The sequence below is a fragment of the Pogoniulus pusillus genome, chromosome 28 (genome assembly GCF_015220805.1).
Source record: "Pogoniulus pusillus isolate bPogPus1 chromosome 28, bPogPus1.pri, whole genome shotgun sequence".
Lineage (NCBI taxonomy): Eukaryota > Metazoa > Chordata > Aves > Piciformes > Lybiidae > Pogoniulus > Pogoniulus pusillus.
Genome location: NC_087291.1, coordinates 6132124 through 6148929, shown reverse-complemented (window position 1 = coordinate 6148929; position 16806 = coordinate 6132124). Strand labels below are relative to the sequence as shown.

General features: G+C 44.7%; 1 protein-coding gene across 4 annotated transcripts in view; it reads left to right on the top strand.

The window, feature by feature from the left end:
* Positions 1-16806, top strand: part of PLEKHA8 (pleckstrin homology domain containing A8) — a 49951-nt gene that overhangs the window by 23601 nt on the left and 9544 nt on the right. For 3 of the 4 annotated variants that reach the window (XM_064166979.1, XM_064166980.1, XM_064166981.1), the window contains 10 exons: positions 340-464; positions 3360-3518; positions 4968-5008; positions 5716-5873; positions 8137-8287; positions 8665-8750; positions 9653-9711; positions 12286-12416; positions 13440-13510; positions 16394-16455. In XM_064166979.1, the coding sequence (XP_064023049.1) occupies positions 340-464; positions 3360-3518; positions 4968-5008; positions 5716-5873; positions 8137-8287; positions 8665-8750; positions 9653-9711; positions 12286-12416; positions 13440-13510; positions 16394-16455 (1043 nt within the window). The remainder of the gene's footprint in view (positions 1-339; positions 465-3359; positions 3519-4967; positions 5009-5715; positions 5874-8136; positions 8288-8664; positions 8751-9652; positions 9712-12285; positions 12417-13439; positions 13511-16393; positions 16456-16806) is intronic. The other variant, XM_064166982.1, reaches the window with a different exon arrangement.

Here is a 16806-nt window from a genome sequence, read left to right as displayed (position 1 = left end):
GTGTAACTGTTTGCACCTTAAACTACTTGGTGAACACACAAATATGACATCTAGGGGTTTTGTCCTAGTTAATAGTGCCCATTAAGATCAAGGGCTGTGTACTTGCTTTTTCTTTGTGTTCTTAGACTAGGCATATGCTTTTGCTGTCTATAACAAAACAGTATTTTACTTGTTAGAGCATAATTTATGGCCAATTCAGCTCATCTTTTTGAGTGGACAGAAAATGTTTTGTTATAAGGAGGTAGAGATTGGGTAATACCATTTCAGCCACTTTCCAACAGCATGTACTGCAAGATGATGGATGCAATAAATTTAACTCTTCTTTTGTTTAACTTCTAGAGTTCACTGAAAACACAGAAGCCTTGAAGACTAAAATGTCTGAACTTAGACTGTACTGTAACCTCCTTGTTCAGCAAGTGCATAAAACAAAGGAAGTCAGCATTTCTGGTGTATCAGAACCCGAGGTACAGTTCTATGTTTGGCATGGACCATGTTGTTAAATACTTGAGTATTGTGAACTCCTCTGGTTAGCCAATGTAGTATTCACACAGAGTTACTTATATTGTGCCCTCTTTCCATGGAGAACCTGACATGGGCTAGGAACTTCCCCCCTCAACTATTGGAATTTACCAGACTGGCTCAGACCACTTGGAAGTAAGATGAAACTACATTTACAGCACAGCAGAATGTACAAGCATATATACACAATATATTTACAATTGTATACAAAGGAGAAATGATACAGAAATCCAAACTCCTTCCCAGACAAAGAAACTGCCCAGAAGGGGCTTAGAGCTACTCACCTCTTTCTTCCTTTCTGTCTCCCTTCCTAGCCAGACAGAGGAGCCAGCATAGCTTACATTGCTATGTGTTAGCCAAGATTAGAGAAGCGATATTAGAGCAGAGTTAAGAGGAGTAATTGGATCCAGCAACACAGAACAGACTGACTAAAATTGTTTACATTTTAGCTTTTTATCCCTCTCAGCAAACCAATGAATGATACAGACTTCAGCATTATTTTCCTACCACAACCAATTATTTAATTTTTCTCATTAAAATATTCCAATTAGCCTCAACCCAACACAGAACCTGTGAGAAATGATGTACCCACGTAGCAGTTCTTGTTTGAATGGAGTAACACTCTGTTGTTGCAAATAACTTTCATAGAATTGTAGAATCAACCAGGTTGGAAGAGACCTCCAACATCATCCAGGCCAACCTAGCACCCAGCCCTAGCCAGTCAACTAGACCATGGCACTGAGTGCCTCAGCCAAGCTTTTCTTGAACACCTCCAGGGATGGTGCCTCCACCACCTCCCTGGGCAGCCCATTCCAATGCCAATCACTCTCTCTGTGAAGAACTTCCTCCTAACATTCAGCCTAGACCTGCCCTGGCACAACTTGAGACTGTGTCCCCTTGTTCTGTTGCTGGTTGCCTGGCAGAAGAGGCCACCCCCCACCTGGCTACAGCCTCCCTTCAGGTAGTTGTAGACAGCAATGAGGTCTGCCCTGAGCCTCCTCTTCTCCAGGCTGCACACCCCCAGCTCCCTCAGCCTCTCCTCACAGGGCTGTGCTCCAGGCCCCTCACCAGCTTTGTTGCCCTTCTCTGGACACGTTCCAGCACCTCAACATCTCTCTTGAATTGAGGGGCCCAGAACTGGACACAGCACTCAAGGTGTGGCCTGACCAGTGCTGAGTACAGTACCCTCTGTGTTGGGGTAGCAAGTAGTGAGATGAGATATGGTATCTGTGATCTAGGTAGTAGCATCTCTGTAGGTGTTAATGGGTATACAGTGGATCAGGAAGGAAAAGGAGTTTTTTATTAATATCAAAAGTTACTTGAAAGAAACACAATTGTCTGCCCCTGAGTCACTGATACCCTGCTCAGCAAAGAAATCTGTTCTCAACCAAAACCCTTAAAAGGTCAAAAGACAATGCAGACCACAACAAAAGACAAATTATCTAGAAAGAACTGCCTGACTTGTCTCACTTAAGTTACTTTTGCTGACCAAAGAAGCCTCATTTAAGAGGGATCTCCTGATGACAGTGATCCACCCTTTGCTTTGAGAGACAAGTGTATGAAAAGGGATGGTCACTTGCTGGAGAAGATGGTGTGGAGTTCCAAGATGCCTCCCACTGAAGAAACAGGTCCTCATGTGCAGGACATACAGACAAAACACTGGAAGGTTAAGTATTTGTATATCCAGACCACCTTTGTGAAGGTACCTGATAAACTGTTGTGAATTAACAGACTGTGCTAGTTTGAAGCTAGCTAGAATGCTTTGGTGAGAAGAATTAGATTACAGGCTGTGAAAGAGAAACAGTGGTGATGTCTACTTCACTCATAGGCTTACTGAGAGATACAAGAAGAAAAATCAAAACACAGATAAAAGCACTTAACCTGCTGGGGAGCTCCAAGCTGCATCTCTCTAGCCTCTTTGACTAATCCACTTTGCTTCCTAACCCCCTGGCTGAGCCTCCATTCTTCCTTGGGACTGGGGTAAGGTTGAGAGGGGTAGGGGGAAGGTGAAGGGGTGGTTGGGAGCCCCTCCTGGGGACTCAGGTTTCTGGGAGGGCTGCTGTGTTTCTGTAGTACCTTTTACCTTGTATATTTCTGTATTTACTGTAAATATCTGCTTGTATATTGTGCTGAGCTGTAAATAATAAGCTTCATTCAGTTTCCAGAGCTGGCTGAGTCTAGTCTGGGTGATTTCCAAAGTGTATTGGGGGCAGGGAACACCCAAACCATCACCCAGACATCAGGGATATCTGTAGTGTATAAATGACTAAAAGGCAGTGTTAGAGCGTGCAGCTTACAGGTGCTGACAACATACAAGTAGAGTGGTGATGTTTATCCATCTCTCCCTGATTTTACTGGTATTTAGCTCAAAAAGATTTATTGCTGAAAGCATTTCACTGTCAATAACTGCACTTGCAGAGATGAAGAGTAGTGTTTTTGCATGGGACTTTTCAAACAAGCTACAGATTAATCTGCATCTAACTTGTTTACTTTTCACTTCTCCTTTCAGTCATGTCCTCTGGGATGTCATTGAGTACATCAAGACTTAGTATTTAATATGTTTTTAATACAGAGATAAGTGGTTAAGGGGCATTGCTGTATAAACATACTGAAGATGTTTTAGCAAGAGGCTGAAAAGAGTGGTAATGCTGTGAGGGGGCATAGCCCTGGTCATGTGTGGTGCCAGTTCTCTGAGCAGCTGACATGTTGTGTTTTCATCCCTGTTAAACACAAATCATGACTGTAGCAGCTGTGAGCTCTGCAGACATTAGTTACTCCACACTGATATTTTTTTTGTTCCTGTGGTGAGTCCATTTCTTCCAATTGGTTTCCTCTTGCAGAGTGAAATTGACATGGGGGCACTGTTAAAATCAACCTGTGACACCTTCCTGAAGACTCTTGAAGAATGTATGCAGATTGCAAATACTGCCTTCTCTTCTGAGTTACTGCATCAGACCCCTCCTGGATCCCCACATTTAGCAGTTCCCAGAACAAACAAGGTAATGACCTCTTCTTTGTTGTGGTGTCAGTGCTAAGGCACTCCTCTGTAAAACAGCATTTGTAGAAGTAGGGAATGTGCTCTTACCCATATTAGAGCCAGTGGTTCTCCCCTGGGCATACTCTGCTGTCTCTTGCAGTTTACAGGTGAGGTGGCACCATTTTTTAGTAAGCAGTGACCAATCTCTTAATGACAGGTGAAAGGATGAACTTTCAGGGCTTGTTCCAGCTGCAGACAATGGTGTTTAAACATAACTTGCTTGTATGGCAAGTTGGCTGTTGTGGGATCTCACAGCAATTACTACATCTAAGCTACTGCATCATAAGGTCCATGGTAACATAGCAGCAGGAGCTCATGAACTTAGCTTTTTTAGGACAAAGGCACTTTCTTGAATCCTGGATCCTCAGCTACATATGTAAAACTGGGCCATCTCTGGCAAACAATACATTAAGGTATATATAAGAAGGTACATACATCACTGCATCTGGGAAGTGAGATTACCAGGGTATTTGGCCTCATTTATTATGTGCATTTTTGGGATTCTGTTGGGGGGAGGCAGTTTTTAAGTATAGGGAGATTATTCTTCCCCTGTACTCAACACTGGTCGAGCCACACCTTGAGTGCTGTGTCCAGTTCTGGGCTCCTCAATTCAAGACAGATGTTGAGGTACTGGAATGTGTCCAGAAGAGGGCGACAAAGCTGCTGAGTGGCCTCGAAGAGCAGGAGCTGGGGGTGTGCAGCCTGCAGAAGAGGAAGCTCAGGGCAGACCTCATTGCTGTCAATAACTCCCTGAAGGGAGGCTGTAGCCAGGTGGGGTTGGTCTCTTCTGCCAGGCAACCAGCAGCAGAACAAGGGGACACAGTCTCAAGTTGTGCCAGGGAGGTTTAGGCTGGATGTTAGGAGGAAGTTGTTGTCAGAGTGATTGGCATTGGAATGGGCTGCCCAGGGAGGTGGTGGAGTCGCTGTCCCTGGAGGTGTTGAAGCAAAGCCTGGCTGAGGCACTTAGTGCCATGGTCTAGTTGATTGGATAGGGCTGGTCTGAATGATCTTGGTTTTATAGGTTGGACTGGATGGATAGATTGGATTGGATGATCTTGGAAGTCTCTTCCAACCTGGTTGATTCAATAGAAAATACCATTGCAAAGAAAATGCACTGCCTTGTTTGTTTTCCACGTGCTGCATGTGGGCTCATTTCACACTTGCTTAGCTAGGTTCTGAATGAGGTCTCCTGGCTTGTTTGTTCATTTTTTCTTTTCAATATTTGAATGGTGTCATAATGTAGCCCCTCTTTTGTGTTTGTATACTGCTCCCAGGTCAGAGAATTAGTGAGCATATGCTCTGCTTTTCAGCTTTTTTGCTGACTCCAGCTTATGTTAAATGTGAAGTTCAAGAAGCATCCTACAGTCTTTTTGCTTTAAAGAATTATTCTCTTTCCCCACTTATCTTTCAGATAAAGCACTCTGTCTTGTCCAGCCATGCCTCAACAGAAAGGTACAATAAAAGGTCTTTACTGTCAATCTCTTCTAATCTGTTTTTGGTAGTGTCTGTTCTTTCCTTATTTTTGTTCCAATGTTAACTGTACTGAGAGGAGGCAGAACTTTATTGCTCTGGGCTGTGTACTGAGAAGCCGACACAACAAAAGGGACCTGGCTCACCTTACTGCTTGTCTCTTCCATATCAGTTCTTTCCTTTTATGTTTTCAGCCATCCATTTGGTTGTTTACTAGCTGGTCAGTCACCAGCCATCTCTCTCCCACTTCCCTGTTTTTCCTTGCATCTTACATTCCTCTCCATAACCTCCCATCCAACCATTTTATGAGCATATGAGTTAGAGCAATACAGACTGATGGGAAGGGTATATGTTGTGAAGTGCTGAGGAGGGGATATTCTTTTAGATACAATAGCTGTCTGTGATTTCTCTAATCAATTGTGGGGGTTTTTATTACATCCCTTTCCAATAAAGGTTATTGTAAATATATTCAAACTCTGTAAACTGAGGTTGAGTCCTTAATTGCTGCAAATTGCTGCCTGGTTCCTTTTCTTATTTTAGACAACTTCTTTTACTCACAGCAGCCTGTAACAGCCTCTACTTTCTGTTAGCTATTTTTTTGTTATTATTATTTGTGTGTTTTCATAGGATGAAGCTTACATACCAAGCAATGTTTTATACACTAAACATTATTCTTGGCCTTTCTTTAGGCATATGGAGTTGAATCCCTGTGAAAATGGCTCTGTAAAAGCAGAAATAAACCATCAAGAGCAAACTCTTATTAAAAATCTGAGATCTTTAAACCTGGAAACCAGTGAGGGGAGCGGTGATGTTTCTGTGGAGGATCACAGAGCAGAGGGTTTGGCAGGTATGCAGTGGTTTTTATCCAAAATGATTACTCTAAGTGTAAATGGAGCAAGGTGTAGGCTGCCTGTTACCTTGCTTCTCAGAGGAGAGAATGCCCATGTATTTTAGTCTGCTATCTGTCCATTGCCAAGTCTTCCTAGCTTAGCTCCTGCCCTTGTTGATACCTAGCTTGCAAAATCACATACTTGTGTCACTGTTTAGGGTAGTAACTCAAGAATACAATGTTAAATCAAGGAGATCAAGCTAATTCAAGTTGTTGAGCTCCTGAAATTGTTTCTGTGCACAAAATTAAAGGTAGAAAAGCCTACCCTCTCTTGGATGTGAGTGTTTGAATTGCAGGCTTTGCTGGCAGTACAGCCTGGGGTAGGATGAGCAGTGCTATCCGTATGGAGTTGGTTGACCTAGCCAGACTGGGGTTCCAGCTTGCTGATGGCTGTGTTTGGGTGCTTCCTGTGAGCCCAGGAGCTCTGTCATGTCTTAGATTTCCTTCCCTGCCTGTCCCCTCTATTGAGAACAGTCAATCCTTAAAAACAATCAAGTATTGAAGTCTCATAAGAAATATCTGTTTGTCATTTAGAGCTTAAAGCGTGGAGTTTGAAATTTCAGTGGGGGCTTTATGCATAGGAATCCAGGGGAGTCACTGCAGCCAACGTCTCTTGGTGAGGGACAAATCAGTGACATCCCTCAAGCTTTAATTCCTTGTCTTTGTGGGTGGAGCATGGTCACTGCTGGCTAAGGCCATTTTTTAATGTCCTGGAGAGAGTGGCTGAAGTCTTGTTGCTGTTATCAGGTGTGAGTGCTACTTTTTCCCCCCAGCACCATGTTGATTATGTGATTTTTGCAAGTAACAGAGCCTGTTGCAAGCTTGTTTTCAGACTTCATTTGGAGGAAGAGAGTTCCTTCCAGCTTGATCCCTTCAGCTGAAGCTCAGTGCTGCTCAGGTCTATAATTCTCATTGGCATTTGAATGTATTTCTTTCTCAGAGAGACAGGTTACCTGAGAAATTTTGGATGTGAGCTTGACAGTCTGACAGCAAGATATGCTTGTAGCTGTGGCTTGTATGCTGCAGATGCTGTGAATAGATAATTTTTACTTCTTGACTTTGTTCTCTGCAGTTCTCCATAAGGTCAGTAGATCTTACCACACATGGGATGCATAAGAATTCCTTTGGAGGTCATGTAGTGCTCTCTTTATTTGAAACAGATGCACTTGACCCCAAAGAAGAAATAAAATGGATCACAGCAGAGAAGAGGTACCTGGATCTCTTTTTCTGGGTAACCTGAAAGATATTCATACAAATTGAGGAGAACATAGCAGCCTTTGATTTCATAGCAGTATGCATTTATGCAGCTAGCTTGCTTGCTTATCAGAAGGAGCAAACAAGTCACTACCACTCTTCTGCTTTTGAAAATATACTGTTCCATTTTATCAGCATTGAGGAAGCTACAGCCATGTGAGAAGCAATCTCTGTTTCAAGGGGATGAGTTTGCTCCCTGCTGCACTCAGCTGCATCCTCAACACTCTTCTGTCGCAGAGGTGTCCTCACTGAGGATGTGTGGACACATGTGCAGTGGAGCCTGGTCCTTGATCTTTCTAGTTAAAAGAAATGGAAATGTGACTGTTGGAAATGTGATCTGAGCACATGAGAGAACTGTAGTGGCAATCATGATGCTATCAGGGAAAACTTTCATAGTCCAGTGCAAGTGAATTTATGCAAGTATGTCCATCCACATACCTTCCTTTGTAATCACAGAATCAGTCAGGGTTTGGAAGGGACCACAAGGATCATCTAGTTCCAACCCCCCTACCATGGGCAAGGGGTTTGGAAGGGACCACAAGGATCATCTAGTTCCAACCCCCCTACCATGGGCAAGGGGTTTGGAAGGGACCACAAGGATCATCTAGTTCCAACCCCCCTACCATGGGCAAGGGGTTTGGAAGGGACCACAAGGATCATCTAGTTCCAACCCCCCTACCATGGGCAAGGGATTTGGAAGGGACCACAAGGATCATCTAGTTCCAACCCCCCTACCATGGGCAAGGGGTTTGGAAGGGACCACAAGGATCATCTAGTTCCAACCTCCCTGCCACGGGCAGGGACACCCTACCCTAGATCAGGCTGGCCAGAGCCTCATCCAGCCTGGCCTCAAACACCTCCCTGGGCAGCCCATTCATGAATGAACAGGAATAACAGTATGGATAACTGAGTGCTTGTTTTTTTTCTCTGATTGTTTTGATTTTATTCTGTTCTCTGTAAATGTAAGGCATTGAAGAAGATGGAGAGAAGAAGCTGCAAGCTGTAGAAAGCTGTGCATTGCTGCAGTCGGAGACAAACTCTTTAAGTGGATTGACTCTTTGTGAGGAAGACAAAAGTGAAAGTGATTGTCCTACCTTCTTCAGCGTCATGAGCAATAGGTAGTATAGAGCTCATTTAAAAGGCTCACTGAAACTTTGTTAGGCCTCTCATTTACTCATTTTTAAGGCTCTTCTGTCTGTAAGACTATATTTGCTGAAATGATTAAACCAGGCTGCATACAGTGCTGTAATTGAAGGAGATCTCCTTAGCTGTACAGAGTGGAGTGGGTGGTTTTTCTCTTGTTTGTAATTGCAGGCTGTGCTTGCACAACACCAAATGTATGTTTTCTGCAGCAATCAGCCTAGTGAAACAAAAGCCATGTTGGGGGTTCCATGTCTGTACATTTTGCCTCTATGCAAATGAAGTGGGCATGAAATGTAATTTTGCCTTTAGGAGTTGTTAGGGTAACAATCTTTCTGCTTGTCCTGGACACCAGATTCAGTGATATTGAACTTCGGGAGGAAGAGGGCATACCAACAGAAGAGTTTCTGGATTCATGTTATGCAATTGTGCCTGTTCTGGGTAAGCAGCTCCTTCTTGTCACAGGATGTTAGGGATTGGAAGGGACCCAAGGAGGTCATCGAGTCCAACCCCCTTGCCAGAGCAGGACAATCCTATCTAACACAGATCACAGAGGAACACATCCAGACAGGCCTTGGAAGGCTCCAGAGAAGGAGACTCCACAACCTCTCTGGGGCAGCCTGTTCCAGTGCTCTGTGACCCTTACAGTAAAGAAGTTCCCCTTTGTGTTGAGGCAGAACCTCTTTTGCTGCAACTTACACCCACTGCTCCTTGTCCTATCCCAGGCAGCAAGTGTGCAGGGCCTGGCCCCCCTTGCTGGCCAGCCCTTTTGCCTCCTTCTGACTGCTGCTAGCTGTGAAAGAAATGTCAAACAGTCGGTTTGGAGAATTTATTTCTTTGCCAGAGTAGTAAAAGCAGAATCACTTTGAGTGGTATCAGGACATTTTTCCTTTGTGGAGAATCCACTCTTATTTAGAGGGGACCTGCACCTAGGTTGTAGGGAAGTCTGTGGCTCTGTCTAAACCATGCTTCTCACAAGAGAAGCATGGATGCCTTACACATCCAGTACAGTTGAGAGCACACCATCAGTTATGCAGCTATTTGAGTTTTAATTTTTGACAAAGACTAATATCTCTAGCTAGTGCAGACCCCTTCCTACTTGGCCCCTGCATCTGGCAGTGGCTGTGTGGACCCTGTGAGCATATACCCTTTGGAAGACTTCCAGATTGTAGGTCAGTGTATTTTAACACTTTGCCAACTAGAATTGATTGGTTCTACACCAAGTAAAGACTTCAGTCTGTGTCATTATTTTAGTATTCTCTTGGCATTTATAAGGATGTTTAATAGAGTCAAATTAATTGTTGCTGAGACACAGTTTCAACATGTGACCTTCTCTTTTCTAGACAAGCTGGGACCAACTGTTTTTGCTCCTGTGAAAATGGATTTTGTAGGTAACATCAAGGTAACACCTTATTTCTAGTACTGCTCTGGATTCTTAAAACAAAATACCTTTTGTAGGCACTAAAGCTCAAGAATCCTTGAGAAAGCACCAATGGAAGACTCTTTAATATTTGATGGTACCAGCATGTGTCAGATCAGAATGCTGAAGTGTCCCTAATTTTGTTCTTAGAGTACATGCTGGTTTTAATAAATTCAGTTGTTGTGTGCCAACTTAGAAAACACTTGTTTGACTCTTCTTGTAATGACAGGACAAGGGGACACTGGCACAGGTTGCCCAGGAAGGTTGTGGCTGCTCCCTCTCTGGAGGTGTTCAAAGTCAGGCTGGATGTGGCCTTGAGCGACCTGTTCTAGTGGGAGGTGTCCCTGCCTATGGCTGGGAGTTGGAACTGGATGATCTTTGAGGTCTCTTCCAACCTAAACCATTCTATGACTGCCAAGTAACAGTCTGTTATACCTAATGGATATGTCTTTGAGCTGAACAGGTTGTCAGTCAAGCTATAACAACAGCAATATTGACTTTAGACTGTAAAACAAATGGAGAGGGGGATAAAAACTTCCTTTCCCCAAACCAAGTAGGAGCAAGTTAGTGCATTACGAAAGCGGTAGCTTCTCACCAGGTCCTGACCCTGTAGCATCATTTCTTGTTCTGTAGGTTCTTCCAGCTCCAAACTGGAAAAAGTTTGAAGTGCTGCTTGTGAGACAAGATTTATTTGTAGTGAGACTCTGAATAGCTTTCCTTTTGGGGTGGGGAGGGAAAAAAGGCAAAAGGTCTTGGAGCATATGACTAGGATTACATTTCTGTGGTGCAAAGACATGTATTTGCTTATCTAACTGGAGGTAGTCACAGTATCAGTATCACAGTATCATCAGGGTTGGAAGAGACCTCACAGATCATCAAGTCCAACCCTTTACCACAGAGCTCAAGGCCAGACCATGGCACCAAGTGCCACGTCCAATCCTGCCTTGAACAGCTCCAGGGACGGCGACTCCACCACCTCCCCGGGCAGCCCATTCCAGTGTCCAATGACTCTCTCAGGGAAGAACTTTCTCCTCACCTCCAGCCTAAATTTCCCCTGGCACAACTTGAGGCTGTGTCCTCTCGTTCTGGCGCTGGCCACCTGAGAGAAGAGAGCAACCTCCTCCTGGCCACAACCACCCCTCAGGTAGTTGTAGACAGCAATAAGGTCACTCCTGAGCCTCCTCTTCTCCAGGCTAACCAATCCCAGCTCCCTCAGCCTCTCCTCGTAGGGCTGTGCTCAAGGCCTCTCCCCAGCCTCGTCGCCCTTCTCTGGACACGCTCAAGCATCTCAATGTCCCTCCTAAAGTGGGGGGCCCAGAACTGAACACAGTACTCAAGGTGTGGTCTAACCAGTGCAGAGTACAGGGGCAGAATGACCTCCCTGCTCCTGCTGACCACACCATTGCTGATGCAGGCCAGGATGCCACTGGCTCTAGAATGTTTTGGTGAGAAGAAGTAGATTAAGGCTGAAAATAGCAAGAGAGAAGAATACCATTCCAAAACCCTTGAATACATGTTGTCAAGTGATAAGCAGCTATTCCTTTCAATCGTAGATACACTAGAACAGTCTGTTTATCTGCCCCTCAAAGTTTGGGTTTGGGTTGGGTTTTATCTATGAGGAGCTGTGTATAACAAACTTGGGAATAAATTTAAAAGCTTAAGCATACAAGTGGCTAAAAAGCAGAATTTGCAGCTTTAGAGATGTTGGAAGATACTTGTACTTGAAGGTCAGGGCAAATGAGTCTTTTGAGTGGAGAGTAGGTTCATAGAATCAACCAGGTTGGAAGAGACCTCCAAGCTCATCCAGGCCAACCTAGCACCCAGCCCTAGCCAGTCAACCAGAGACCATGGCACAAAGTACCTCATCCAGGCTTTGCTTCAACACCTCCAGGGACAGTGACTCCACCACCTCCCTGGGCAGCCCATTCCAATGCCACTCTCTCTGGCAAGAATTTCCTCCTAACATCCAGCCTATGCCTCCCCTGGCACAACTTCAGACTGTGTCCCCTTGTTCTGTTGCTGGTTGCTTGGGAGAGGAGACCAACCCCACCTGGCTGCTGGGGATTGTGCAGAACTGAATATTCTGAGAAATAAGGAGAATAGGCAGGGTAAGGCTAAGGTCATTGATAAGAAGTGCACCTAACTTCTCAGCTTCTACCCAAGGCTGCTTCCCTGCAGCTGTGCTTCTCATCAGAGTGACCTTAGCCTTACTCTGCCTATTCTCCTTACTTCTCAGACCGTTCAGTTCTACTCAATGCCCAGCACCTGGCTGCAACCTCCCTTCAGGCAGTTGTAGACAGCAGTTGTTGAGTTAGCTCCTTTCCATTGATGTGGAGGATGCCATGTGAACCTTAGGCATTTTGTCAGATGGAAATGGTGTCTTCCATGTAAATCTTTGACTGAGGTGCTTTCTTTTTGTTGTCATTAGCCAGATGTGCTCTAGAAAAGAATGCTTATGCCACAGGGTGGGCTTGACGTAGGTGGTATTTATAGGGCAGGTTACTCTTTGGTCTTAAAACCCTAAAGCTTTGCCCTGTGTTTTTCTTTTTTCTCCAGAAAATAAATCAGAAATTTATAACCAACAAAGAAGAGTTTGATACCCTTCAGAAGATAGTGCTCCATGAAGTGAATGCAGGTGTAGCACAAGTCAGAAATTCTGCTACAGAGGCTCTCCTGTGGCTGAAAAGGTAACAGCCTTGTAACTGCTTACATGATGTGCTAGTTTGAAGCTAGCTGGGATGTTTTGGTGAGAAGGATTAGATTACAGGCTGTGGAAGGGAAACAGTGGTGATGTCTACCTCACTCATAGGCTTGCTGAGGTGCATAAGAACAAGAATCCAAACATAGATAAGGCACTTCTTCTTGGGGCGTTGCCTGAGCTGCATTTCTCTCTCTAGCTTCTCTTCTGTCTCTCTGACTAATCCGCTTTGCTTCCTAACCCCCTGGCCAAACCTCCATTCTTCCTTGGGACTGGGGTAAGGTTGAGAGGGGTGGGGAAAAGGTGGAAGGGTGGTTGGGAGCCCCTCCTGGGGACTCAGGTTTCTGGGAGGGCTGTTGTGTTTCTGTATTACCTTTTACCTTGTCTATTTCTGCCTATAACTGTATATACTGTAAATATCTGCTTGTATATTGTGCTAGCTGTAAATGTAAGCTTCATTCAATTTCCAGAGCTGGCTGAGTCTAGTCTGGGTGATTTCCAGAGTGTAGGGGGGCAGGGAACACCCAAACCATTGCACATAATGAACTGTAAAGGTGCAGTGAGGGGACTTTTGCTAGCTCAGGCTTATGCACGTGGTGCAAGTTGGTTGCTTTCTACAGGCTCCATCAATCCATACTAGCTACGTTCAAGGTCAGTGTGTTATCTTGTCTGTGGTTGTAACACTACCACTTTGCCAAAAGGCCTGAGGAAGTGATTACAGGCAACCTTCTTTTACATGAAAGTGAAGTCATGGTAACTGATCCTGCAGGGCCAGAACGTCAGGAGGTGATCTTGGGCTGCAGCAGGAATGCAGAAAAGCAGTAAAAGCAGTTCACTTCTTTTTGTAAAAGCAAAGTGTTTCAACTTGGGCTGGCAAAGAGCCTTAATTGTGAGATTAACTGCACTTCTGAGTCGTGTTGCAACTTTTGGGGGCTCTCTTATACTTCAGATTACTTTGTTATAAACATGGGTTTTGTTTGGGTTTTTTTTTCCCATGGACTCATCCCGACAGAGGCTTAAAGTTCTTGAAAGGGTTTTTGACAGAAGTGAAGAATGGAGAAAAGAATATCCAAACAGCTCTAAGTAAGTGCCTGTTACTTTATTCTTTGTGTCCTTCTGAATTTACATACTTGGCTGTTTTTCTCCTTGCTTTCTTCAGTGACTAATGGTGCAAGTGATCTTCAAGACATCACTTGTTCTGAACGTGGCCATCTTCATGCAGGTTGCTAGACAAGTGGTCAACGTTCATTTAATAGGTGATAAAAGAGTCCTTTTAGTTCACATACTTCTGACAGGGGAGACAGTCATGTCTTAGGAAAAAAAGTACTATGTCTCATTTACTTTCTCTACTGATTTGTAGCCAGAGCTCCCAAATTTATAGTTGCTGTTGTGTTATTTGCTTCATTCATTAAGAAACTGGCCCTTGCTTCTTGAAATCATCTCTGACTGTACACCTGTGAATTGCCTGTGTGGTTTAGATGGAAGAGGTAACATATAAGAAGGGATATTTTAATTCTTTTTTCCTCCAAGTATACAGTTTCTGACACTTGCCAAATCAGGCTGGTCACAGGCTCACAGGATATTAGGGGTTGGAAGGGGCCCAAGTTGATCATCGAGTTCAATCCCCCTGCCAGAGCAGGACAATGCTATCTAACACAGATCACAGAGGAACACATCCAGACAGGCCTTGGAAGCCTCCAGAGAAGGGGACTCCACAACCTCTCTGTGAGGGAGCCTGTTCCAGTGCTCTGTGACCCTTACAGTAAAGAAATTCCCCTTTGTGTTGAGGTGGAACCTCTTTTGCTGCAGCTTACACCCATTGCTCCTTGTCCTATCCCAGGGAGCAGTGAGCAGAGCCTGTCCCCCCACTCCTGGCCAGCCCTCGGATACTTATAAACATTTAGCAAATCCCCTCTAAGTCTTCTCTTTTCCAGGTCCCTCAGCCTCTCCTCATAAGCCATGCCCTCTTGTCCTCTCATCATCCTCTTAGCCCTCCACTGGACCCTCTCCAGCAGATCCCTGTCCATCTTAAATTGGGGAGCCCAAAACTGAACACAGTATTCAAGATGAGGTCTCACCAGGACAGCGTAGAGAAGGAAGAGAACCTCCCTTGATCTGCTGGACACACTCTTCTTAATACACCCCAGGATCCCATTGGCCTTCTTGGCCACAAGGGCACATTGCTGTGCCATGGATAACTCATTAGCCACCAGCACTCCCAGGTCCCTCTCCAGCAGATCACCTCCCAGCCTGTACTGGTGCAGTTTATTATTCCTCCCAAGATGCAGGACTCTGCACTTGTCCTTGTTGAACCTCATCTGGTCCCTCTGTGCCCAGCTCTCAGTCTGTCCAGGTCTCACTGGATGGCAGCACAGCCTGCAGCTGTGTCAGCCAAGTCTCCCAGCTTGGTGTTGTCAGCAAACTTGCTGTGTAGTGCCCACAGCAAGTAGAAAACAGAATGCAGACCCTTCTTGGACTTGATTTGATTATTCCTTAGTAAGACTCTCCGTATATGCAGGCAGTCTAATGTTATGGTAATCCTTTAAAACGGCTTTAGCACAGCTCTTTTAAAGGCTTTGTTTTGTTAAGCTTCTTTTAAGTAGCTAAGCAGTTGCCCTATAGGATTAGTAAAAGGAACTACTACACTGAAATATGTAAGCAGCTCTTGGAAGTGGGATTGTAAATACACTGCTAGCATATGTGTCTTATCTGACCTTTTGAGTCTGAAGACATCAGCAGTGAATTACTGCTTGAATTGTTCTGTCTGCAGCAGAGCCGTGTTGCTGGGTTTTGCTCCTCACTTCTTCCTTTCCTCTTCCCTCCTGAAAAGCAATTCCCTATGTGTATCACCAGATTGAGTTCTCTTGAATCATAGAATCAACCAGGTTGGAAGAGGCCTCCAAGATCATCCAGGCCAACTTAGCACCCAGCCCTAGCCAGTCAACTAGACCATGGCACTAAGTGCCCCATCCAGGCTTTTCTTGAACACCCCCAGGGATGGTGACTCCACCACCTCCATGGGCAGCCCATTCCAATGCCAATCACTCTCTCTGCCAACAACTTCCTCCTAACACCCAGCCTAGACCTCCCCTGGCACAACTTGAGACTGTGAACTTCAGCCTTTCTAATTTTCTGCCTACATAGCCTTGTACTCTTCCTGAGTTGCCTGCCCCTTCTTCCATAGCCAGTAGATTTTCCTGTTCTTCCTTAGATAAACTGGTCTTCCTCCCTACTGGCTTGTTTTATGGTGCATGGGGACAGGACAGCTTGTCCCTGTGCCTTGAAGTTTTCCCTCTTGAGGAATGTCCAGCCTTCCTGGACTCCCTTGTCTTACAGGACTGTCTCTCAGGGCATGCCATCAACCAGCCTCCTAAACAAGCTTTGGATATGAAAGTGTAGCTGTCTATGAGCCTAACAAATATCCTCAGCAAAAGCTGCTTTCCAGGGCACTAACAAGAGATCCTGGGGATTATTTTCATGAAAGCTCAATACTTTCTGTACCAGTGATCCTCAAAACTTGACTCCCAGATATATAAAGTTAGTTCTCAGGTAATGCCAGAACTGCTTTGAGGCTTGTTAACCATCAGCTTGCAGGATTCTTTCACCCCATATATCATTTTGTCAGGCTTGCGCTGAGCTGTTAACTAGATAGTACAAGTGTTAGTTGTGAAGCACAGCTAGGCAAATAAAAATGACATTTGCCCTCCTGTCTGTTAGTTGGTGAGGTTGAATTGAAGCAGATTTGACAGCAGGGCTGAGACTCCAGTGCATAAATCCCTGATCTGTCATCTCCTTTCACTCATAACTTCAGTGCTCAGAAACGACAGTCACTTGCACCTAGTGGCAAGAATATATCCTTAAATACTTGTTTCTAAGTTCCAAGCTGTCTTTGTGATGCCAGCTGAAAACTGTAGCTCTTGATTTTATCTTTTTCAATGTTCTTTCCTTTTTTCCCTACCCCTTAAGACAATGCTTATGGGAAGACTTTACGGCAGCACCACGGCTGGGTTGTGCGGGGGGTCTTTGCGGTAAGTATTTATCCTGGTTGCTGATAGAGCTGAGAGTCTTGTTCCTGTGTGTGCTGGTTTGAGACTGATTGGAATATTTTTACTGAGAGGAATTAAAACCTTAGCTGTGAGAAGAAAGAAAAGCAAACAACAGTGCCCTGTATTACCCATTCTGCTGAGAAATGCAACTAGTCAAAATATAGATAAGACACTCGCTTCTCTCACACTGCTCAGCTCTCACTTCTGGCTGTGCCTTCTTTCTGGTGGTCTGGTCTCTGTGGCTGTCTCTGCCCTAACTCTCTAATCCATCTAACCCTTTTTTCCTCTAACCTTGTTGTCTTTTTGACATCTCACCTCATATCTCCAGATTTA